General features: G+C 42.2%; 1 protein-coding gene, 2 non-coding genes and 1 pseudogene across 3 annotated transcripts in view; all 4 read left to right on the plus strand.

Annotated features, from left to right (window-relative positions):
* The window catches only part of TEX14 (testis expressed 14, intercellular bridge forming factor), a 96,268-nt gene that overhangs the window by 2,173 nt on the left and 68,074 nt on the right, over positions 1–26,021 (plus strand). Inside the window, exon 2 of the mRNA XM_030294594.1 lies at positions 762–898. Coding sequence (XP_030150454.1) covers positions 762–898 — 137 coding nt within the window. The remainder of the gene's footprint in view (positions 1–761; positions 899–26,021) is intronic.
* Positions 4,431–4,647, plus strand: LOC115501937. The gene has a single exon (XR_003964983.1). It is a non-coding gene; the product is annotated as a small nucleolar RNA U3 (small nucleolar RNA).
* Positions 9,486–9,698, plus strand: LOC115501936. The gene has a single exon (XR_003964982.1). It is a non-coding gene; the product is annotated as a small nucleolar RNA U3 (small nucleolar RNA).
* LOC115501939 lies at positions 15,917–16,071 on the plus strand (annotated as a pseudogene).

Below are 26,021 nucleotides of genomic sequence, written 5' to 3' on the forward strand. Positions count from 1 at the left end.
TCTTGTCTGGCCCCTGCTAGACCAAGCATTTGTGATGGCAGAGATCCAATTTTAGGTGTCTTACACAGTACCTGTCACGTTTGAGACACATGGTAGGTATACCACAAACTTGATTGTATATGATGGTCAGGCGTGGTTGCAACACATGGAAACTTATAATTTCTGTGCACGGATCTTATTGCATACTAACAGCTAACAACTACACAGAGCTAGCTTGGTGCCAGGCACATTTCTAAGCACTTTACACATATTAGCTCATTTAAACCTCTCAGCAACCCTCTGGTTATTATTATCTCCATTTACAGATGAAGAAATTGAGGCCTATCAGGGTTAAATAATTTCTTCAAGGTTACAGTTAAGGAGGTGACAGGGCCAGGACCAGAGCTTCGGAGTCTGAACTGTGAACTTAACCCACTACACTATACTCTCTACATCCCCACACAGTAACTGCATTTGTGTACTAACCTTTCAAAGTTAATAGGCTCTTAGTTAATGATACAACAAACATATATATTTCTAATTTTACTTCCTAGGAGTCATCACTTTTTAGTCCTGGGAATTAGTGCTAAATATATTGTTTTTCAATTTCACCAGTAATACTGAGAATAAAATTAATCTTGTAGGGTTTCAGTAATTGTTTCCCTAATCCTGTTAATTATAAATGAAAGTGGACAAAAAGTGAAAGAAATGTGAAAGAATCTAAGTTGCGTGCTTGCATTTCTGATTCAGTTAAAATAGCATGTTGCTTTCTTTTGAAACAGGATGTCTAGGGCTGTTCATCTTCCAGTCCCCTGTCCTGTTCAACTTGGTTCCTTAAGAAATGACTCCTTGGAAGCTCAGCTTCATGAGTATGTCAAACAAGGGAACTATGTGAAAGTGAAGAAGATTCTTAAGAAAGGTAAGCACTGTACTGAAATTGCAGCACATTTCTCTCTCTCTCTTTTTTTTTTGTTTTTGTTTATTTTTGAGAGAGACAGCAGGAGCTGGGGGAAAGGTAGAGAAAGAGAGGGACAGAGGATCTGAAGGGGTCTCTGCGCTGATAGCAGAGTCTGATCAGAGCTCAAATTCACAAACAGTGAGATCATGATCTGAGCCAAAGTTGGACGCTTAACCAACTGAGCCACCCAGGTGCCTTGGTCCACATTTCTGAATAGTGTTGGAAGGAAAATCATAAAACTCGGAGTTCTTGGAGAAATAGAAAGTTAAATTTAGAGATGAGATGTTCTCTACCAGTGCAATCATATTGCTCAGTAGAGGTTTTAAATTGTTTTTGGAGACTGTTTTGTTTTGTACTAGGGAACCATAAGTCTTCCAACTATTAGACTCCTAAGATTTCTCCTCAGGCCCCAGCCACCCACTTTTTTTTTTTTCAATAAAGTTTGTTTGTTTATTTATTTATTTTGTATTTTTTAAGCTATTTGCCACACACAACACACCCACTTTTAATTCTACCTGATTAACTTTTCTTCTTCTTAAAAAATTTTTTTTTAACGTTTATTTATTTTTTTGAGGGACAGAGAGACAGAGTACGAGTGGGGGAGAGGCAGAGAGAAAGGGAGACACAGAATCAGAAGTGGGCTTCAGGTTCTGAGCTGTCAGCACAGAGCCCAATGCAGGGCTCGAACTCATGGACAGAGAGATCATGACCTGAGCCAAAGTTGGACACCAAACCGACTGAGCCACCTAGGTGCCCCAACTTTTCTTTAATCTACACCATCTGATGGAGTCTTCTGAAGCCTGTGGTGGAGTGAGGAGACCGGCTTTCACAGTTCTCTTCCCCCTTTGCTCCTCCAAGGCTCTTGGCGCTTTTGGTTTCCAGGGTTTTTTGTTTGTTTGTTTGTTTTGCTGGATGCTATAGGCAGCTCTGCCTACAAGGGAGATGGAAATAGCAGATGTAGCTCAGGCAATCTTCAAAAGAACAAACACACACTAAACCATACATGGACAAAACCACTGCTGGTATTTGTCCTCTATCTACAGATCCAGACCTGCTTTTTTTAGAGTAACTAGAAGTCCTGCTGAATTCCCCCCTCTCCCTACTTAGTATAAAGGGAGAGGTTTATGAAGGTTCTCTCAGCTGGTTTGTGAGACAGTCAGGATGACCTAATTTCCCTGCAGTGTTTCTCCTATTTGCTTTAACGGCATTCCTGAGGACTTCCAGAAAGGTAACTCCCAATTTTTGCAGGATCCAACTATCCCACAAAATAATTCACCCAGAAGGTTCTCAAATATTTCCATGTATCAGCCCTGGAGTCTACAGATGACATAGCTGACAGTGAATTCAATAATTTATTTGAAAGGTCCTGTTGGTTTTCCCCGTCAAAATTTTGCATTTTATTCCATAACACATTCATGTGTTTGTTAACATAAAAATGGATGTTTAGGATAGGTATGCTATGACTCCTAGTGTCTGTCTATCCACACTCTCCAGCGTGGGAAGCAGAATATTAGAACATTTGTTATATCTTAGACATCTGAACGTCCTGCATCTTCAAGTTCATGATACTACAGCAGGAGATGGGGTTGACAGGTATAACTGGATATGAAACAGGACTTCATCTGTGTCTGGGAGTTTCATCTAAAGCCTCAGAGTAGAGAACAAGGGGTGACAAGTTCCTCCACAGTCTCAAGCAGGGCTTCTTAGGAGATAGCCAAAATAGTCCTTGGACCTTAAACTCCATCACCCACCTCGGGCCTATCTAGGAGAAGGCAGTGGGGTAGTGGTGGGGTATCAGTGGAAAAGATTCCCTAAAAGGCATTCATAGGAATAGAAAACTGTGGTTTTTTTCCCCTCCTTCCCAGCTTCAAGCCAGTAAGAGGCCCTTCAGGTGAATCTCATGGAGAGAACTGTAGCACTTGCAAGCAGGATAGCTGGGAGCCTTTGTCTCAGCCTCCTGAACAGTTTAGACGTCAGCCCACACCAGCTGTCACCAAGGTGGTGTGAAGAGAACCTGGCATGTGACCTGGAATTTAGGGGTCAGGAGGATTGTCATCTGCCTCCTTCCTGGAGCTGCTCTTGATAGTTGGGTAAGCATGAGAAGCCAGCAGTTGGATTAGCTACACTACAGAGCATTCTGTTAGAAGTGGTTAGATGAGGGGCGCCTGGGTGGCGCAGTCGGTTAAGCGTCCGACTTCATCCAGGTCACGATCTCGCAGTCCGTGAGTTCGAGCCCCGAGTCAGGCTCTGGGCTGATGGCTCGGAGCCTGGAGCCTGTTTCTGATTCTGTGTCTCCCTCTCTCTCTGCCCCTCCCCCGTTCATGTTCTGTCTCTCTCTCTGTCCCAAAAATAAAAATAAAACGTTGAAAAAAAAGAAGTGGTTAGATGAGATAAACCTGATGGTCATATTAGTCATATTAGTATGAAGCAACTGAAAAATGTGGTTCATTAAGAAAGCCATGGGCATGGCCACATGGCACTGTGCTTCCTAGCATCCTGGAAGATACGGGGCAGAAGCATTTTTACAACAGAGTTAAGTAATAAAAACAGTTAACACACATTCGTATATAAGGTGTGTTCTTTGAGGAGAAACTGGGAGTAACTTTTGCCACAGTAAATGGGTAGGCTGTTTCTGAGATTTACATACAAATCAGGAATACAAATCATTCTCTAATGAACTACTTTGAGGGACGATGTACTCAGTGCTTTATTAGAGAAATTGATTTGATTGGAGACTAGACTTCCTGAGGAAGACCACTATGGCTTACCAGAAAGAATCCAGACTTAATTTAGTACCAGACATACCTAGGTTCCAACAACAGTGGTTCGTTCCCCCAGCTGTGTAACTGATGTTATAGCCTGCATCTGTAAGAACGAGAAAATAATGACACCTTTCTTCAGTTGTTTAGAGGATGAAATGAAACAACGGATTAAAGTGCCTGTCATCAAGTAGGCATTCAATAAATCATCATGGTTATGATTACTATTATGTGGTAGTAGAAGTGTACACTGGTTCTTAATTCTGCTTCTATCTCCTCGCTGCCTCTTCCCCCCTCTTCTCTCTTTCGAGTCAAAGGAAACCTGGCCTCCTCAAGTCAGCGGGACTGTAGCAAGCAAGAGGCAGTGCAACGCTAACCAGTGGCCTAAACACCGTTTTCTTAGCCTGTAGTGGGGCGGCGCGACCTGACTGGGACCCATTTGGTGCCTAGTGCGGTGGGCGGGGTAATACAGTTCCCTCTGGGCTGGAGTCGGCAGCATGCAGCGTGTGATTGGCTGCTAGGAAGCCGCATGTTAATAAGGCTTGTTACTGTTTTAAGTGTTTCTGGAAGATTTCCAGGCAAAAACTGGTATTTTGAACTTTGTCATTTGCCTGAATTGTTATGAAATAGAAAATAAAACGTATTTAAATAGGAAAATGAATTGACAAAAATGTCGCCATGACTAGAAAGTATGTGACTGTCGTAGACCTGCAAGAGGCAGCAGACTGGAGGCTAAGACTATACTTTCAGGGATCATTTCTATAGTTCACTACTAGAGAAGTTTCTCTGAATGTGTAGAGTACTTGGAACCACGAGGAGGAGGTGTAGTATCCCTTCCTGAGCGTGAAGTTGACTGTGGGTGTTGCTTTTGTAGCTGCCCTTTGTCGTTGATGATCGTTCTTTTCTCCTTTTTTAGGGAGAGAAAGAGGGAAAGGATACTGTCTGAGTGGTTCCTTATTGGTTAAGTACTTTTAGGAGCGAGTATTGCTGTGTTGTTCCAGACGTCAGCTGTTGTGTTTCTAGCTGTGGTTGTTGGTAACCGGCCTAGCGATTGCATAGAGCTTTTGGGGCTTTGGCCTTTTCTTAATTTTTTCTTTTTTCTTTTTTTTTTTTTCGCATGTATGGCTATGTGTTTTTAGAGGGCGTTTATTTTTTTCTATGTATTTGTTTTTCTACACCTTTGCCACACTGGTTTTACAACTTTCTTGAGGTAGGTATTAAGCCTTACAGATACAAACTAATTTCTGGAGTACCGAACTTTTAATTTTCTTAGTTTGTGTTACCTTCTGTGTCTTTTGGTTTTCATTACTAAATTTTGTATTAAATCCTTTGTGTGTTTTAGTTTTCAGGAGTATTTTTTAAAGATTTGTTATAATTGACATGAACGTTTGTTTCTATACAACGTGATTGTGCATTTGCCTATATTGCAAAATGATAACCACAGTGTTTAACATCTGTCACTATGCATACAGAAATTTTACTTGTGGTGAGTATTTTTTTTAAAGATTTTAAGTAATCTCTATGCCCAAGGTGGGGCTCAGACTCAGGACACTGAAGGATCAAGAGGCACATACTGTACCCGCTCTACCCAGGGCCAGCCAGGTACCACATGATGAGCACTTTTAAGATATACTCTGTTAAGGGCGCTTTGATGGCTTGATTTTGGCTCGGGTCATGATCTTGCAGTTTGTGAGTTCCAGCCCCAACTCCCATCCCCCCACCAGGTTCCACGCTGGATGAGGAGCCCTGATTGGGATTCTCTTTCTCCCTTTCTCTGCCTGTTCTGCTTGTTCTCTCTCTCCCCAAATAAGTAAACTTTTTTTTTTTTTTTTTTTTTTTAAGTAAAGTAAGAAAAAAACAACCCTTCCTGGGGCACCTGGCTGGCTCAGTTGGAGGAGCAGGTGACTCTTGATCTCAGAGTCTCAAGTTCGAGCCCCATGTGGAATGTAGAAAATAAATAAATAAAACTTTAAAATGATCTGGCAGTTTGTGAGTTCGAGCCCTGCACAGAGCCTGCTTGGGATTCTTTCCCTCTACTCTCTCTCTGCCCTTCCCTCACTCCTGCTCTCTCTCTCAAAATAAACTTTACTTTTTTTTTTTTAAGTTATTTATTTATTTTGAGAGAGAGGGAGAAAGAGCTCGGAAGGGGCAGAAAGAAAGGGAGAGAGAATCCCAAGCAGGCTCTGCACCATCAGCATGGAGCCTGATGGTGGGGCTCAAACTCATGAACCCTGAGGTCATGAGCTGAGCCGAAGTCCGATGCTTGAACAACTGAGCCACCTAGGCACCCCAACTTAAAAAAATGTAAAAAAAAAAAAAAGTTTGAAAGGGAACTTGGTCTCTGCTTGGGGAATGGATTAGATAGAGAAGGGCAATGGTGAGTATAGGCTAAGCTCTGTCCATCTGAAAGATGATCACTTGACCAGCCAGGGAGGTGGTAGTGGTGAAGAAAAGTGGAGGAATCTGAGAGGTATTTGGGGGATAAATCATCAGCCTTATGACAGGTTGGTGTGAAGGAAGCTGTCAGAGATGACCCTTGTTTTCTGGTTTGTGCTCCTGGTGGGGTAGACAGTGATACCATCACCAAGGCAGGGAACTGGAAGAGGCCTGGTTTTAGGAAGCAGACGAGTAGTTTAGTCATGTTGAGTTCAAGGTGCTTTTGAGACATTCAATTCAAGATGTCAGTCAACTAGATGTCAGGTAAGCAGATCTACAGCTGGGGTCTGGTGTATGCTATGTGCTGCATGTGAGTCAGACCTCTTGGATTGAAACCTGGTCTGGCATTGTCTCTCAGCAAACAGAAGTTTCTTAAGTTCAGTGTGCCTCCATTTCTTTGTAGAACAGAAGTAATAACAATAACACCCCTCATACAGGTATTGTAGATAATAAATAAAGTACTTTGAAATTATCAGAGTTAGACGGGACTATCAAAGCAGGTCATTTAGTCCAATTCCTTATTTCAACATTTTATAAATGTTATGTTTCTTTTTCTCCCCCCACTACCTTTATCTCACTCTTGTACTCAGAAGTGGGGTGTTTCTGTGTGTGTGTGTGTGTGTGTGTGTGTATCACATGGGTGTGAGATATGCAGGGCGAAGTCTCAGCTTCCTCCAGGGAGGCCTACCTTGTCTGAGTACCCAGTTGATGACTCGCTAAGTCTACTGAAGACAAACTGCCGTTAGTTAGTAATCTCCTTGAGAAGGACAGGAGTTTGGGGTGTCATTTTCTTTTTGATCTGTCACAGAGTTGCCCAGTACTGTTCACTGGGCAAACAATACATGGCTGTTGTCTGTCAGGAAATGACCAGAGGGCCTTCAGGTCAGGATATCCTGTATCCTTAGCCTTTTTCTTTTTGTAGCACTTCTGATGAGTAAGCCAACTCCCATCAGTGGTTCATTCCCAGCCACCCTTTCTCAGGAATGACAGCCCTATGATTTGCTTCCTTAGCATCTGTAAGAAATGCCTAAAAATGATGTGTCACTGCTCCTCAGTGCACCTGGATTCCCCCTTTTTTTCCCTTTGCAACTTCTGCACCCCCTATGCCACCCCCCAGTACTTCTGCCTATTTCTCTCCTTATGGGTTTACTTTAGCTAGGTCAGTTTATTGAGTTTACCTAGTTCTAGTCTTAGGCAAAACACAAAGAGCCTCTCATGTGAATTACTGGAAAGAGATAAGGATTTACAAGATACAGAAAGGTACAATGTCAGTGCTGAAGGCAGCAGGAGACAGCCTTCTGGCCTTGGTGAGCCACTTAACATTTTAAGTTTGTTTCCTTAAACTCTTAGGGTTATTTCCAAGATTAAATCGGATGATCTATGTAAAAGGGTTTAGTAGAAGGTCTGGAACATCGTAAAGTAGTGGAGAAATGATAGGGTTTTTTTGTTTTGTTTTGTTTTTGTGTTTTTGTTTCTTTTTTTAACAAATAAGAAATCACATTTAAGTCTGGGTTTTTTGGAGGGGAAGGGTAGAGGTTTGTAACCTGTCAGACTCACCTGGCAACTTATTTAAAAAAAAAAAAAAATCTAAGGGGTGCCTGGGTGGCTCAGTCGGTTAATCGTCTGACTTCAGCTCAGGTCATGATCTCACGGTTTGTGAGTTCGAGCCTGCATTGAGCTCTGTGCTGACAGCTCGGAGCCTGGAGCCTACTTTGGATTCTGTGTCTCCCTCTCTCTCTGCCCCTCCCCCACTCATGCTCTGTCTCTCTCTCTCTCTCTCTCTCAAAAATAAATAAACATTAAAAAAAAAAATCTAAGACTTACTTAGGTTGAGGGGTGTAATGCCCCCGATTTCGAATCCGAGAGACCACCAAGGAGCCGATACCGATGCAAACGCATGAGGGTTTATTTGCAAGCTCGAGCTTGGGCCCAAGTATACCCGACACAGCGGAGCAGGGACTTGGACTCCTAGGTTAAGAGGCGTAGCAGTTTTATGGGGGCCAGTGGCCAATGAAATTGTAACACACACAGAAGGTTGCACATTCATGTCAGTCCACACGCAGGTGGCCAATTGAATTACAATTTACCCTATAGTAACTGTTTGAACTAGCCTATCACTCTGGTCAGAATTGGCGCGCAAGTTTGGCGAGCAAAAGGCGGGATTTACATTCTTTGGCGGTTAGGGGTTCCACATTCCTAAATGAGCCGGTTTCCAGTAAGGGTGTGCTCAGTGGCTTGACTAGGGTGGGGGAGTGTCTTAAGCAATAAGTAGGTCATATGGGGGTTATACATGAGATGGTGGGTGTAGCACAAAATGGAGTTAGTCTTGCTCTGCTTGTCCAGGGGTAGGGGATTTTTGTTAAATTTCTTGGGTCCCACAAGGGGCAGTTGGGTAGCTCAGTTGGTTAAGCGTCCCACTCTTGATCTGAGCTCAGGTCTTGATCTCAGTGTGGTGAGTTCAAGCCCTGCATTTGTGCTCCCCACTAGACCTGGAGCCTGCTTAAAAAAAAAAAAAATTATTTAGGTGGATTTATTTATTAATACTGAGCTGCACCGGGAAGAAAGCTAAAAATAGGCTGTGATCTGTCTAGACAGACCTGATGATATGTGAAATAAAGGTGATACAATTTAAGATTTAAAAAAATTCAAACAATACAAAAATATACAAAATTACTAATTAAAGCAGACCTCTCCTTCCCTAAAGTCCCCAAAGTAACCACACTACAGTCGTTACTTTTTTCCTAATTAAAAAAAAAAAAATTGGGAGGAAAAAACGTTTTTCAAAATAAACTAATACGTTCCCCATTTAAGACTGGCCTGGATACATTGTTTTGAAAAGCTACCCAGGTGAATCTGGTAAGTGCCCCTCAGGTCCACACTCAAGTGAGTAACCAGCAGCCCGTCTCGAAGTAAAAATGTCAAATTAACCTACCTATTAGCTTTCGAAATTTCGGATCTTAGAGGCTTAAAAAATAAAAAAAATAAATAAAAAAAATCCCACCCACAGACGCTGCGTGTCGTACTTGAGATGCAATTATTAATTGGCGCCGCCAAGCGCACCTAGTCTCCAACTAGTCCGGAAGTGCTTGTGTTTAATTTAGAGTCAGAAAGACAAGAGCTTCTGATTGGCTGTCAATCCGTAATAGGTTAATTACAAACTAAAAGGCTTAGCATCTTAAAGAAAAAGCCTCATAAGAGTATTCAGAATTTTTTTTTAAAGGTGGCGTATGAAACAATACTTTGGAAATATGTTTATGTGGTATTTCTCAAGCAGGAGGAATGTGGGAAAATGTCGCCATCAGTGTAAAGTGGACGGCTGCTATAGACCCAGCAAAGGTTGGCAGTCAGAAGCTAAGACTATACTTTCAGGGATCATTTCTATAGTTTGTTACTAGAGAAGTTTCTCTGAACGTGTAGAGTACCCGAAACCATGAGGAGGAAATGCAGTGTCCTTTCCTGAGCGTGAAGTTGATACTGGGTGTTGTTTCTGCAGCTACCCTTTATCGTTGATGATCGTTCTTCTTCTCTTTGGAGAAGGAAGAGGGAAAGGATGCAGTCTGAGTGGTTTCTACTAGCGTAGTTAATTAAGTACACGCAACATTTCTTAATTTTCGTATTTGGGGTTTTTTTGGTAGGTTTTTTTTTTTTTTTGAGTTGGTAACTGTAGCTGTAAGTTTCCAACCAGGTTGTTTAATTTTTATGTGAAGTCGCTCCTTCCTGTTATTTTCAAGTTGGGTTTTGTTTGCTTTTTTTTTTAACAGCTCACTTATATTTTAAGGCGGGTGGGCGGATGTAGAATCCGAAGCAGGCTTGAGCTGCCAGCACAGGTTCCGTGGTGGGGTTCAAATTCAGGAGGGGTGAGTTCTGAGCTCGCGACCTGAGCCATCCAGGCACCGCTAGTTGTTTGTGTGTGTGTGTGTGTGTGTGTGTGTGTGTGATTGTGTTAGGTTAAATGGAAAGATATGGCCTTAAGCCTTTGTGAGAACTCAATTTTCCTTGTCATCCTAAAGTTAGTAGTATGCTATTAAAAGAATGACTTAGTGCCCTGTGTAGCTTAAAGTCACTAACCGCGTTGGCAATTAGCGGCAGGAGTTGAGGTGCAAATGTGAGGCCAGGTTAGGCACCTACCTTCTGCATTCATCAACATGGAAGGAGGATGGTGGTGGTGATGGAGAAAGAGAAATTGTTCAGATCTGAAAGATATTTGAGTAATATTGGCAGAATTGGGGGGATTGGTTCAATGTAGGTATGAGTGAGAGGGGCTATTAAGGATAATTATCAGGGGCGCCTGGGTGACTCAGTCAATAAAGCATCCGACTTCGGCTCAGGTTATGGTCTCGCAGTTTGTGAGTTCAAGCCCTGCGTTGTTGGCCTTGGTGCTGGTAGCTCAGAGCCTGGAGCCTGCTTTGGATTCTGTTTCCCTCTTTCTCTCCCCCTACCCCCTCTCTCAAAAATAAACATTTAAAAAAATAAAAAATTTAAAAAAAGGATAATTGTCAGGATTTATGACTTGTGCAAATGGGTTCCTTGGGTTAAGATGGGGAGAGTGGAAGAAGAACTGAATTAGGTAGGGCAGTGGGGTGGGAAGTGATGATAGAATTCACTTTAGGGCACATTTAGGAGAGATTTCTGACCTTTAACACATGAATGGCATAAGGGACAGCCAGACAGGTAGAAGGGAAACCACATGAGCCGTGCTTGACCAAAGCCAAGGAAGGGGAGTGGGGACAGAGAAATGTGTAGAAAGCAGATGAGAGATTAAGAGGCAGTTAGAAAGGTATGCATGGCATTTAATGGTGACTTTCTTGGTCTTGTGATAGAGAAACTGTTTTGGGATGAGCTGATCAGTGAAGGGGTGGGAGGGCTTGCCACTAAATGGGTGTAAAGAGCTCCCAGAAGAAAATCAAGCTGTGATGGAGAGTATAGAGGTAGATGTGCATTTAGCTGGGGGGTGAAGGGGGTGGTGAGGGGGGCGGCAGGTAGGGGTGAGGGGGTTGGGGAGTGAGGGAGGTGGGGGTGGGGGTGGGGGTATATGGGATATAGATGGGGTTTAATTAAAGATAGGAGAACAAGTCTGAGTGCAGATGGAAGGATTGGGTAGAGCAGGAGAAATTGAGATTTAGGAGAGAGCCACTCCCAGTGGGCAGCCAGAGTTGATGGGGAGTGCAGGTGTAGGTGGTTTGTCCCTGTAGTGAGACCACACTGAGGATTTTTCAACTGCTAGCTTCAAGTTCTGGGCCAAGTGTGAGGCAAAATCATTGCTGAGGTAGGCTGATGAGGGTTGAGAATAGAGTTGAGAAAAAAGAAGGAATGAAGGGTATTTGGCTGGCTCAGTCGGTAGAACATGAGACTCTTGATCTCAGGATTGTGAGTTCAAGCCCCACTTTGGGTGTAGAGATTACTCAAAAATAAAATCTTAAATTTTTGTTTTAATGTTTATTTATTTTTGAGAGAGAGAGAGCGCGCAGCAAAGGGGCAGAGAGAGGAAACACAGAATCTGAAGCAGGCTCCAGGCTCTGAACTGTCAGCACAGAGCCCGACTCAGGGCTCAGACTCACGAACTGTGAGATCGTGACCTGAGCCAAAGTTGGACACCCAACCAACTGAGCCACCCAGGCGCCCCTTAAAAATAAAATCTTAAAAAAGAAAAAAAGAAAAAAAGGGAGGACTGAAGTAATCATTCCAGGGTGCAGGTGTGGAAAAGGTACCTCCTGAGGGGCACCTGGCTGGCTCAGTTGGTGGAGTACAATGGGTAAAGAGATAACTTAAAAATAAAATTAAAAAGAAAGAGGGGGTGCCTGGGTGGCTCAGTTGGTGGAGCATCTCTCTCGCTCTTTTTTTTTTTTTTTAATTTTTTAACATTTATTTATTTTTGAGAAACAGAGTACAAGCGGGGGAGGGGCAGAGAGAAGGAGACACAGAATCCGAAGCAGACTCCAGGCTCTCAGCTGTCAGCACAGAGCCCAATGCGGGGCTCTAACCCACAAACCGCGAGATCATGACCTGAGCCCAAGTCGGACACTTAACCGACTGAGCCACCCAGGTCCCCCGAGCATCTGACTCTTGATATTAGCTCAGGTCGTGATCTCATATGTGGGATTGAGCCCAAGTCAGGCTTCATGTTAGGTTTGGAGCCTGCTTGGGATTCTCTCTCTCCCTCCCTCTCTCTCTGTCCCTCCCCCACTCATTCTCTCTGTCTGTCCTTCTCTCTCTCTCTCTCAAAATAAACTTTAAAAAAGAAAAGAAGAGAAAGAAAGAAACAGCACCTCCTGAGGGTGTACCTCCTTTCTTTTCCTGGCGTTGAAGCTTTGAGATTGCTTCCTGGTTTTGGAAGTACCTCCCCAGATCACAGTTAATTTCTCTTTCTTCCACTCTAGCTATGTACCATGTAGTTCCTCCTTGATTTTCTCCTTTTGGATCTACAGTGACTAGGCTTTTACTGTGAGCCGTAAATTAGTTCTTGGTCATCTTTACAGGTTGGGGGCTATGAGGGAAGTATATGCTCTGGAGTTGGCTCCTTGGTTTGTTATTTTCTAGCTGTGGGTTCTTGGGAAGTTTTTAAAAATTTTTTTAAAGATTTTTTTTTTTAGTTTATTTAATTTTGAGAGAGAGTGCGAGCAGGGGAGGGGCAGAGAGAGAGAGGGAGACACAGAATCCAAAACAGGCTCTAGGCTCTGAACTGTCAGCAGTACTCATGAACTGTGAGATCATCACCTGAGCTGAAGTCAGACACTTGACTGAGCCACCCAGGCCCTGGGAAGTTTCTTAACCTCAGTCTTTCCCTCTAACCTAGGTAGATGTAGTAGTAATAGCATCGATACGTGGGATTCTTGTAAAGGTAAATTAGATAAAGCAAGTGGAGTAGAATACTCCCCCCATTCTAAAAAAGCCCCTCCCTGAGATGAGAAATCCCTGTCTCTTCCCCAGTCTTTCCTATTATCAGCACCATGCACCAAGTTGTTCCAGGCACAAACCAACTTGTCACCTTTGAAACCTTTTTTCCTTCACCCATCAGTGTGTCCATCAATGTGTCCTATTGATTCAACTTCCAGAACAGGTCAAGTTTCTCCTTCCAAATGCAAGCCATGATGATGACTCCAATAGACACCTGAGGCAGTGGCCTCAGAACTAGTCCCCACAGCTTTAAACTTCTCAGTGGTTTTCTGTCACACTTAAAATCCAGACTCCCCTGGCCTTGCCCTTGCCTAGAAAACCTTCAGATATCTGGGCCCTGCCTAACCTCCCCTCTCCCTCATACCCATATGCTCTCTAGCTACCCTCAAGTTGCTGGAACGTACCACTTTGTTCCCTTCTTTGAATCTTTGCATTAGTTATTTTTCCTGTTTAAATGTAACGTCCAAAGAGAGGCTTCTTTGACTACCCAAATTTAAAGTAGCCACCAATCTCTCTGTTTCAACACTTAAAAAATCCTCAACATGCCTCATTATCTGACATCCTCTCTCCCTCACTAGAGTATAAGCTCAGTGTGAGAGTAGGGACCTTTACTCACCTCCATACCTCTGTATATCCAATTCCTAGAATAGTACTTTAGCACATAGAAAAGTGGAATAATGGTTAAGGTAACCTCTGCTATTTAAGAGCTGTGTGACCTTTGGCAAGTTACCTAATCTTTCTGTGTCTGTTTCTCCATCCATAAAACTGGGATGACTAACAATTAATTGCATTTATCTAATATGCAAAGCACTGAGAACGATGCCTGGTACCTGGCAAGCCCTCAATAAATAGTAGCTAGTATTATCAAGAGTTGGCACTCAAATTGTAGCTGGCGCCCAGGAGTGTAAGGGGTGCAAGAGCACCTGGGTCTGTGGTTCCCACATAGACCAGCTTAGCCATTTGCCACTGACAAAACCCAAAGGCAGAGAAGCAAATGGAGGTGAAACAAGAAAGGAATCTATTTCAGTGAGGCCCACACCGGGAAGACAGCAGGCTAGTGTGTGAGACTGTCTCCAAAATGTCCCAAATCCTTCCAGGTTTATATAAGGAAAATGTGGGGTAAAGGTGGGTGGGCACATGCAGGTAGGCAGTGAAGGTTAAATCGATAATTGTCTTTTTTTATTTTTTTTTATTTTTTATTTTTAAAAAAAATTTTTTTTCAACGTTTATTTATTTTTGGGACAGAGAGAGACAGAGCATGAACGGGGGAGGGGCAGAGAGAGGGAGGGAGACACAGAATCAGAAACAGGCTCCAGGCTCTGAGCCATCAGCCCAGAGCCTGACGCGGGGCTCGAACTCACGGACCGCGAGATCGTGACCTGGCTGAAGTCGGACGCTTAACCGACTGCGCCACCCAGGCACCCCGCGATAATTGTCTTGAAGTTAATCCCAGGTAGGGTCTTGCTGGCTCAGGGAAGTCCTTGTTGCTTGAGGGAGTAGTTTTGGTTCCCAACAGGTTATGCTTTTTCTGCAGGATCTTTGCCTGAGTTAAGAGATAAGCTAGAAAGAAAAGCTTAGGGGAGCCTTTGTGGCTACTGAGTTAAGCACCTGACTCTTGATTTCGGCTCAGATCATGGTCTCACAGTTTGTGCATTTGAGCCCCACATAGGGCTCTGCACTGTCCCGTGGAGCCTGCTTGGAATTCTCTGTCTCTCCCTCTCTCTCTGCCCCTCCCTGCCATCTCAGAATAAAAATTAAAAAAAAAAAAAAAACTTGAGAAAAAAACTTTAATCAGTTAGAAAGTTTGAGGTCATAGGTGTCTGGCTGGCTCAGTCAGTAGAGCATGCAATTCTTGATCTCAGGGTAATGAGTTTAAGCCCCACACTGGGCATAGAGCTTACTTAAAAAATACGTACACACGTACTCAAAAAGTGTGAATAGGTAGTGCAAACATATGGCACAAAACCCAAAAGGTTTTGTTTTTCGGCACTGGTTCTCAGCCACCTGGTTCCCCTCCCTGCCACAGTCATAGTGCCCTGTCTGTAATTTACCAGTATTTGAAAGTCAAACTCTTAGGACAGCTGTTTCATGCAACTGCTAAAATTTACTGATCACTCCAAACAGCTTGCTTCTCACTAACAAAGGCCAAGGCCTACCATTTCCTTTAGCTTTCGGTGTGGGTGAGGCTGCTTTAACAGAACAGGAATGTTTCCTCAGCTTTAAAGATGCAGGCTGTGATTGGCTGGCATTCGGTATTATGTTAATTAAGCATGGCCATTAAATATATTTTTTTAAGATCTTACATTTCCACTTAAAACACTATCATTTTTTTTTTCCCCAACGTTTTTATTTATTTTTGGGACAGAGAGAGAGGGAGACACAGAATCAGAAACAGGCTCCAGGCTCTGAGCCATCAGCCCAGAGCCTGACGCAGGGCTCGAACTCCCAGACCGCGAGATCGTGACCTGGCTGAAGTTGGACGCTTAACCGACTGCGCCACCCAGGCGCCCCAACACTATCATTTTTAAGTGATAGTATTTGAAAGATTGCATTACAAAACACTTCTCTCTTTTTTTAATTTTTTAAAAATGTTTTTATTTATTTTTGAGACAGAGACAGAGCATGAGCAGGAGAGGAGCAGAGAGAGAGGGAGACACAGAATCTGAAGCAGGCGCCAGGCTCCGAGCTGTCAGCACAGAGCCTGACGTGGGGCTCCAACTCACAAACTGCAAGATCATGACCTGAGCCGAAGTAGGACACTCAACCGACTGAGCCACCCAGGCGGCCCTACCTCTTTCTCTTTTTAGAGTAGAATCAGAAATGGGGCAAATATCTTGCCATCAGTCCAAAGTGCATGGCAGCCATAGACCCAGCAAAGGTGGGGAGCTGAAAGTTAAAACTAGTTTGTTACTAGAGAAGTTTCTCTGAACGTGTAGAGTACTTGAAGCCACGAGGAGGAGATGCAGTGTCCCTTCCTGAGCGTGAAGTGATGATCGTTCTTCTCCTCTTGGAAGAGGAAGAGGGAAGGGACACCGTCTGAGTGGTTTTTCTCTTCCTCTTTTGTGTGTGTTAATCTTGCTGGGTAGCTAGTGACTTATTTGTTTGGAGCTTTGTGGCATTTTACTTTCAGTCTGTGCTTTTTTTGTTTTTTTGCATGTGGGGGCTTTTTTCTTAAAAAAAAAAAAAAACATGTTAGGTGTTTGGGGCACCTGGGTGGCTCGGTTAATCATCTGTTGGTTTTGGCTCAGGTCATGATCTCACACATGGTGAGTTATAGCCCTACGTCGGGCCCTACTTCCCTCTCTCTGTGCCTCTCTCCTGCTTGTGCTGTTTCTGTCTCTCTCAAAATAAGTAAATAAATTTAAAAAAATGTTAAGTGTTTATTTCTGAGTGTGGGGGAGAGACAGGGAGACAGAATATCCAAACTGGGCTCTGCACTGATAGCAGAGCTAATGGGGGCTCCAGATTGGAGCTGAAGTCAGCTGCTTAACTGACTGAGCCACCCAGGCGCCCCTGTTTTTTGTTTTTTGTTTTTTTTCCTTATTCAAATAGCTCATTGAGTGTAGTTTGAGCTTTTTATGCTGTTTGAGTTTGGGCCTTGTTTGTGTTTTGAGCAATGGCATATCAGCTTAAGCTGTTCCTTTTTTTATTGTTTTTGTTGAATGAATGAATGAATTCATGCATGAATGCATGAATGAATGAAGAAAGGGAGGGAGAAGAATTAAAGATGCTTTCTCACTGACCGTATTCCCATTCCTTTTCCATCTTTATTTTTACATGCTCCACCAAATGCCCAGGTGAATGTGAGTATAATCACATCCCCGCCTAAATAATTTGGTCATTTCCAGGTAAAACTATTTACACCCACTCTCAGTATCATTGCACTGGACTTTGTTCAGAGCTCCAGGGTTCTCATGCTTACAGATTTTGAGAGAGAGAGAGATGAATGCTTTGGTGCAGCACCTCTACTGTTAACAACTGGGAAAGAGGACCCAGGAGTTTCTACTGCCTTGAGAGATGAAAAAGGTAGTCAGAGTCCCTGGGAGCTGAAGTCTTAGGCTCAAAGTCTGAAAAATCTCTCCTTTAACAAGCAGACAACTCACAGGAACTGCAAAGTCAGCAAACCTAATTTCAGACTACCTAGAGTTAAAATTGACTCCTTTTTATTGCTCGGTTTTATGAATCAATGAACTCTTACCACACATTCCTGACTCTTCAGAACACTTTCAATACATGTTTTTTGTCAAATTTATAATCTGTTGGTTTCAATATTTTCTTGATAATTCTCCACTGTTCTGCTCCAAGCTGGACCACTGTCTCTCTAGCACAACTTGAACCCCTGGTTTTCTTAGCCACCATTTTGGGAATTGCCGTAGCTGGATTACAGCTCATCTTTTCTGGATTCCATTTCTCTATCTTAGTCCATTCTTACATTTAACTAAACAGAGAAAAAGAGTGCACTGAACATACTTACTTTGAAATATGAAAAAAAAAGAAATATGAAAATCTGAAAAGTGTTTTTTCCTCCCATCCTCATACATTTAAAAAATTGTTTTTCAATGTTTATTTATTTTTGAGAGAGAGAGAGAGAGAGAGAGAGAGAGAGCACAAGCTGGGGAGGAGCAGAGATAGAGGGAGACACAGAATCCAAAGCAGGCTCCAAACAGCTCTGAGCTGTCAGCACAGAGACCAAGGCGGGGCCCAAACTCACGAACCCTGAGATCACGACCTGAACCGAAGTCAGATGCTCAACCAGCTGAGCCACCCAGGTGCCCCTCTGTCATCCTCATATTTGATTGATAGTTTGGAAGGCACAAAATTCTAGGTTGAAATAATTTTCCCCTAGAATTTGAAGCTATTTTTTCATTGTCTCTTAGCTTTCAGTCTTGTTATTGAGAACCCTGATGCCATTCAGATTACTGATTTTTTTTTTTTTTTTAATATAAAGTGGTCTCCTACTCACTCTGAAGAATTTTAGTTCTCTTTGTTCCTGGTCTTCTGAAATGTTATGATGATGTTTCAGCATAGATCTGTTTATCTTCATTGTGATGTGTACTTAGGGAGGTCTTTGAACCTGGACACTCATGTTTTTAAGTCCTTAAAAATGTCATAAAATTCTTGGGGTGCCTGGGTGGCTTAGTCAGTTAAGCATCTGACTCTTGACTTCGGCTTAAGTCATGATCTCACGGTTTGTGAATTTGAGCCCTGCATCCGGGTCTGTGCTTACAGCACGGGGCCTGCCTGGAATTCTGTCTCCCTCTTTCTCTGCCCCTACCCCTATTGCTCTTTGTCTCTCTCTCAAAATAAGTTTAAAAAATAAACTTAAGAAAATATATATAGAAAATTTTCATAAAATTCTTTTTTTTTTATTGCCAAAACTTTAGACAGTGGATTCTATACTTTTTTTAAAGTTTTATTTATTTTGAGAGAGAGAGAAAGAGAGAGCATGTTCATGCTCATGCATGAGCAGGGGAGAGGCAGAGAGAGAGAGAGAGAGAGAGAGAGAGAGAGAGAGAGGAGCCCAACTGAGGGGCCAGACTCACAAACCATGAGATCATGACCTGAGCCAAAATCAAGAGTCAAAAGCTTAACCGACTGAGCCACCCAAGCGCCCTTTGGATTCTATACTTTAATCGATCATTATATTGCTTATTGCTTTGTACCACACTTTAATTGTTGTGTATGTGTCACCACACTATAAGCTTCCTCACTGTAAGCACTGTATTAGAATATCTTTTATTTTTAAGTTTTTAATCCCAGTTAACATACAGTGTTACATTAGTTTCAGGTGTATAATGTAGTCTTTCCACAATGCCATACATCACCCTGTTTTCATCACAAGAAGTGCACCTCTTGATCCCCATCCTTCTTTTGCCCCACCTATTTTGCCCCACCCTTCTTCCCTCTGGTAACCATCAGGTTGTTCTTTATAGTTAAGAGTCTGTTTCTTGGTTTGTCTCTCTCATTTTTTCTCCTTTGCTCATTTTTTTTTAAGTTTATTTATTTTGAGAGAGAGAGAGAGAGAAAGAGCACGAGAGTATGCACGTGAGCGGGGAAGGGACGGGGGGGGGGAGAGAGAGAGAGAGAGAGAGAGAGAGAGAGAGAGAGAGAGAATCCCAAACAGGTTCCATGCTTTCAGCGAAGTCCAATGTGGGGCTAGAACTCACAAACCCTGAGATCATGACCTGAGCCGAACCTAGAGTTGGATGTTCAACTGAGTGAGCCACCCAGGCACCCTCATTTGTTTTGCTTCTTAAATTCTACTTACGAGTGAAAACATACGGTATTTGTCTTTCTCTGACTGACTTATTTTGCTTAGCATTATACTCTTTAGCTCCATCCATGCTGTTGCAAATGGCAAAGTTTCATTCTTTTTTATGACTGAATAATATTCCATTGTGTATATACTACATCTTTGGTTGTTTTTTGAGAGAGTGTGAAAGTGGGAGAGAGGGGCAGAGGGAAAGAGAGTCTTTTTTTTTTTAACATTTATTTATTTTTTGAGAGGCAGAATGTGAGCAGGGGAGGGGCAGAGAGAGGGAATCACAGAATCCAAAGCAGGTTCCAGGCTCTGAGCTGTCAGCACAGAGCCCAACACAGGGCTCGAGCTCACGAATTGCGAGATCATGACCTGAGCTGAAGTCAGACGCTTAACTGACTGAGCCACCCAGGCGCCCCAGGAGAGAGTCTTAAGCAGGCTCCATGCTCAGTGTGGAGCTTGATGTGGGGCTCAGTCCTACGGCCCAGGGATCATGACCTGAGCTGAAATCAAGAGTTGGACACTCAATGGACTGAGCCACCCAGGCAACCCAGGAGCTTGTTCTTTGAAAAGAAAAAAATCAATAAAGTTGATAAACCTCTAGCCAGATTTTTCAAGAAAAAAAAAGGGGAAAGGATTCAAATAAATAAAATCACAAATGAGAGAGGAGAAATAACAACCAACATCACAGAAATACAAACAATTATAAGAGAATATTATGAAAAACTATATGCCAACAAATTGGACAACCTAGAAGAAATAGATAAATTCCTAGAAATATATAAACTACCAAACTAAAACAAGAAGAAATAGAAAATTTGAACAGACTGATAACCAGCAAAGAAACTGAATCAGTAATCACAAAACTCCTAACAGGGGTGCCTGGCTGGCTCAGTCAGTAGAGCATGCAACTCTTGATCTTGAGGTTGTGAGTTTGAATCCCATGTTGGGTGTAGAGATTACTTAAAAATAAAATTTAAAAAATGTTTATTTATTTATTTTGAGAGAGAGTGTGCCATATGAGTGAACGAGGGGAGAGAGAGAGAGAGAGAGAGAGAATCCCAACCAGTCTCCTCACTGTCAGCGCAGAGCCCAACGTGGGGTTCTTTGAGGGAGAGAACGAGAGCACACACGTGAGCTTCGAAGGGACAGAGAGAGAGGGAGAGAGAGAATCCCAAGCAGGCTCAGCACTGTCTGTGCAGAGCCCGAGGTGGGGCTGTATCTCACCAAGTGTGAGACCATGACCTGAGCCCAAATCAAGAGTCTGACACTTAACTGACTGAGCCATGTGGGCACCCCCTTAAAAATAAAATTTTTAAAAAACAAACAAACAAAAACTCCCAACAAACAAAAGTCCAGGACCAGATCGCTTCACAGGCAAATTCTACCAAACACTTAAAGAGTTAGTACCTTTTCTCTTCAAACTGTTCCAAAAAATAGAAAAGGAAGGAAAAGTTCCACATTCTTTCTGAGGCCAGCATTATCCCGATACCAAAACCAGATAAAGACACCAGTATCCTGATGAACATATATGCAAAAATCCTCAATAAGATACTAGCAACCGAAATCAACAATACATTAAAAAAATCATGCACCATGATCAAGTGGGATTTATTCCTGGGTTGCAAGGGTGGTTCAATATTCGCAAGTCAATCAAGTTGATACATCACATCAATAGGAGAAAGGACAAGAACCATATGATCATGTCAGTAGATGCAGAAAAAGCATTTAACAAAGTACAACATCTATTCATGATAAAAAACTTTCAATGGGACACCTGGCTGACTCAGTCAGTGGAGCATGTGACTCAATTTCAAGACCCATGTTGGGGCATAGAGCCTACTGAATTAAAAAAAAAAAAAACACCCTTAAGAAAATAGGTTTAGAGGGAACATATGAAAAACCCACAGCCAACATCATACTCAGTGGGGAAAAACTGAGCTTTTCCCCTAAGGTTAGGAACAAGACGAGGATGTCCAATCTCACCACTTCTATTCAACATAGTATTGGAAATCCTAGCCACAGCAATCAGACAACAAAAATAAATAAGTAAAGCATGCACTATTTGCAGATGATGATACTATATACAGAAAACCTGAAATACTCCACCTAAAAACCACTGGAACTCATAAACAAATTCAGTAAAGTTGCAGGATACAAAATCAGTGTACAGAAATATGTTGCATTTCTACATGCCAATAATGAAGCAGCAGAGAGAAATTAATAAAACAATCTCATTTCTAATTGCACCAAAAGTAATAAAATACCTAGGAATAAACTTAACCAATGAGTGATAGCTCTTTACAAGTTAAAAAGAACAGCCATTTAAAGTAGTTTTAAATGTGCTTCTGATATTTTCTTAAGATGATTTTTTCTTTTTTTTGCCTTTCAGTGTTATGATTTATTTCTTTTAACTATTTTCTCAGCCAAATACAATTTTATTTATTTATTTATTTATTTATTTATTTATTTATTTATTTAAATTTTTTTTAAAAACTCTTTTTTTTTTTTTTTTTAGTTTATTTATTTTTGACAGAGACAGAGTGTGAGCATGAGCTGGGGAGGGGCACAGAGAGAGGGAGACACAGAATCCGAAGCAGGCTTCAGGCTCCAAGCTGTCAGCACAGAGCCTGACGCGGGGCTCGAACTCACGAACTGTGAGATCATGACCTGGGCTGAAGTCGGACGCTCAACTGACTAAGCCACCCAGGTGCCCCTATTTATTTATTTTAATGTTCATTTATTTTTGAGATAGAGACACAGAGTGTAGTGGGGGAGGGGCAGAGAGAGAGGGGAAGACACAGAATCCAAAGCAGGCTCCAGGCTCTGAGCTGTCAGCACAGAGCCCAACACAGGGCTCGAACCCATGAACCATGAGATCATGACCTGAGCCGAAGTTGGACGCTTAACCGACTGAGCCACCCAGGCGCCCCAGGACCACCTCATTTTAGCTTTGATCCTAAAGCTTTTATATTTTCATTTTAGAACTCTTCTTTGATTTTTGAATCTCACTTTTAAATTATTCCAGATTAATCAGATGTTTTTCCTAACTTCTGCTTTAGGGAACTATTCCTGGTCTACACTGGGGCTGTTAATGCACCATGGTTGTTGCACACTGGAGTAGAAAAATCAACAGTCTCCTAATTCTACTGACTGTTACATGATATAGTTGTACAAGCAGTCTTCATTTTATTTTATTTTATTTTATTATTTATTTATTTGAAAGAGAGAGAGAAGGGGAGGTGCAAAGAGACAATCCTAAGCAGACTTTGTGCTGTCAGTACGGAGCCTGACACAGGACTTGAACTCACCAACCAGGAGATCATGACCTGAGCCAAAATCAAGAGTTGGATGCTTAACCGACTAAGCCACCTAGGCACCCCAGCAGTCTTCATTTCTTGTTGGAGGTAGCAATGCCTTTCATAGTGCCCTGTTACACCAAGACGGCAACATATATTCAGCTGATTCAATTCTTAGGCCAGTGAGTAAAGCCACTGCAGTTTCACTTGTTTCTCTGCAGTTTCACTTGTTTGTCACTAGCCCTATTTCTGTTCTTAAATCTGTATTATCACTCTTCTGTTCTCACTGTTCCACCTGAGTTCATGGCTGTAAGAAGCCACTGCAAACTCCGTTCTTCTCAGGAAATGTGTAGAACATGCTTCCTTTGGTGATCCTTATAAGAATTTTTTTTTTAATTAAGTAGGCTTCATTACCAACACAGGGGGCTTGAATTCAAGACCCTGGGATCAAGAGTTGCACACTCTACTAACTGAGCCAGCCAGTTCCCCACCACCCTTAAAAATGTTTTTATTGGGGCACCTGGGTGGTTCAGTAGACTTTGGTTTCAGCTCAGGTCATGATCTCACAGTTCATGAATTCAAGCCCTGCATCAGGCTCCGTGCCGACAGCACAGAGCCTGCTTGGGATTCACTTTCTTCTCCCTCTCTCTGTGTCTCTCCCCGGCTGTCTCTCTGTCAAAATAAATAAATGAACTTTAAAAAATGTTTTTATTACAGAAGTAATGTGAAGTTATTTTAACCAGTGGAATCAAAAGTAGACGGATGGATGGATAGGTAGATGGAAGATAGATGGATAGACATAACTAATCTGCCTTTACAAAAGTGGTATACTATATGCATTCTGAAACTTGCATTTAACATTACATCTTATCCATCTCTAGTCCAATTGATACAGAACTAACTCATCCATTTTAATAATTGCTTAATATTTAACTGTATGTACCATAATTTATTCAGCTATACCCTTTTTGATGGTTATTAAGATTCTTTTTTTACAGTTTGTATCATTGGAGGCAAGCTTTGATAAAATACTTTGTAATATATCTTTATATAATGGGTTTTTAATATTCAAAGTGGGATTTCTGGATCCAGCTTTTAATAGATATTTAATAGATATTGCCATATTGCTTTCCACAAGCATTATAACACTTCATACTCCTAACTGCATTTAGGAAAGTGTCAACTTTCCCACCTCTTCTCTAACTGTGAATGTTTTCTCATTTTTAAATTTTTTTCAGGCTTCACAGGAAGTTTTATGTTTTTTTCCTCTATTTCAGCCCAGGCACCATTTTATATTGGTTCATGGACTATTGCAGAGTAGAGTGAAATATCTATCCTTCCTATACACCCATTATTTGTTTTATCCTCTCATTCCCTTTACCCTCCATCATCCTACTTCCACCCAAAGCTGTCAAGGTTTCCTGCTCTCAGAAATTAACACTTTCTCTCCCCTTTGTGTTTAACGCCATGGACAGCATTGTTTAGTTACTGAAGGCTTCTGTAATACTGAGCAGCAAGGCTGAGAAATTAGGATGAGAGGAAGACAATATGTTGCAGTGCAGGGACTTTGGAGCCAGATTGTTTTGTGATCCCTGGAAAATTGCTGAACCTCTCTAAACCTTGTTTTTTCAATCCATAAAACAGTGATAATAGTATCTTCCTCCCATTGTACTGTTGTGAGGATCGAGTTAGAATGGTGCCTGGCACACATGGTTATTAATATCAGGTCTTGGGGCGCCTGGGTGGCTCAGTTGGTTAAGCGTCTGCCTTCAGCTCAGATCATGATCTCAGGGTTCGTGAGTTCAGGTCCTGCATTAGGCTGTATGCTGACAGCTCGGAGCCTGAGGTCTGCTTTGGATTCTGTATCTCCCTCTTTCTCTCTCTGCCCTTTCCCTGCCCATGCTCTCTCTCTCATTCTCCGTTTCTCTCAAAAATACATAAACATTAAATTAAAAAAGTTAAAAAAATAATATCAGGTCTTGCTTCCTAGGAGGCCCAGAAATTAGGTCACTGACCCATCTGGAGGCCCCAGGCTAAAAAAGTTGTCATTAGGACTTCAACACTTGAACCCAGTTCTTTTGACCTTTTTAGTCAGTCTTTGTGAAAGCTGCCTTTGGCCACTTGTTGGGGGGGTTACTTTGGTCACCTTTATATCAGTCCCAACATGGCTACAGTGGGACTGGCCTGAAATAAATATTTGTTGAATGAATGAATTAATGAGTAAATGAATAAATGTCTTCTACTAGGAAATCACCGAAAAGCCGTTGTTTGTGTAAGTTGTGGGGACACTGGTTTTCAACCTATTTTTCTCTGCAGCTATCTGTATATTCTCAAGACTTTGTTGCTCATTGCCTCCCTAAGTGTTTCTCTAAGCCTTCAGAGGCCCTGCTTGGTTTAATTTGTTACTTCATGAACCCCAGGGATTAACCAGTCTGCTTCCCTAAACTGTAGTTCCTTCCTGTCAAGAATTATGAATAGTCTGCAGTTTTACAAATTAGCCTGCTACAGGTTTATCAATTCAGGCAGCAAACAATGACATTCCTGGGTAGAGAATTGAATGATAATTTATTACTCATAGCAGCAGCAATAGCTACACTTTTAGTTTTTTTGGTCCTGGTTCCTCAGGCCCTAATTCCCTCAGAGCCATGCAAAGAGCTATATAATATTGCACACGTAGTGGGTTGCTTTACAGCAGAAGTATCCTGAGCTTGGGGAATCCAAATCTTCTATAATAGACAGTATGCCCTTTGCTCCACAAAGAGCCATCATCTTTATTACACTGGGCAGTAAGCATGACTGCACTTTGCTCTAAAGGAGATACTGTATCTTCCGAAGTTTGGTATACAGACATCTTCAAAAAGATAGTCTGGGGAGCCTTGGCTCACTCATGGGTAGAGCATGTGACTCTCAATCTCAGGGTCATGAGTTCAAGCCCCACGTTGGGCATGGAGCCTACTTTAAAAAAAGTCTAGAACACAGGGTAGTTAGTGCCTCACTCTCATGACATGTAGACACAGGAGCCATCCACGGAGAATGTGGGAGAATTGTCTTCCCACATTGTTCTTTGCTGCTCTTCTCTACCCTTAGGCTTGCTTTTGTTGGTCAGATAAGTTTACTTGGAACCAAAGGACTAATTTGGCAGTTTCTGCCCTCAAGGTTAGGGGAGAAGGTTTGGTAAAGAAGACAGACATGGCACAAATACTTGTAACACGGTGAGACCTGAGCAATAAGAAATATGAACCCCACTAGTACTGCTCTCACCAAGAACATTGATCCTTCTTACTAGATTTCTCCAGCTCTGATGCTGTTGACTGATACTCCTTATCTCCCTGGAGCATCTGGGTGGCTCAGTCATTTGAGGGCTCAGATCATGATCTCATAATTCCCGAGTTCCAGCCCCATATTGGGCTTTGCATTGCCTGTGTGGAGTCTGCTTG

The sequence above is a fragment of the Lynx canadensis genome, chromosome E1, assembly GCF_007474595.2.
Source record: "Lynx canadensis isolate LIC74 chromosome E1, mLynCan4.pri.v2, whole genome shotgun sequence".
In the NCBI taxonomy this organism is placed as follows: domain Eukaryota; kingdom Metazoa; phylum Chordata; class Mammalia; order Carnivora; family Felidae; genus Lynx; species Lynx canadensis.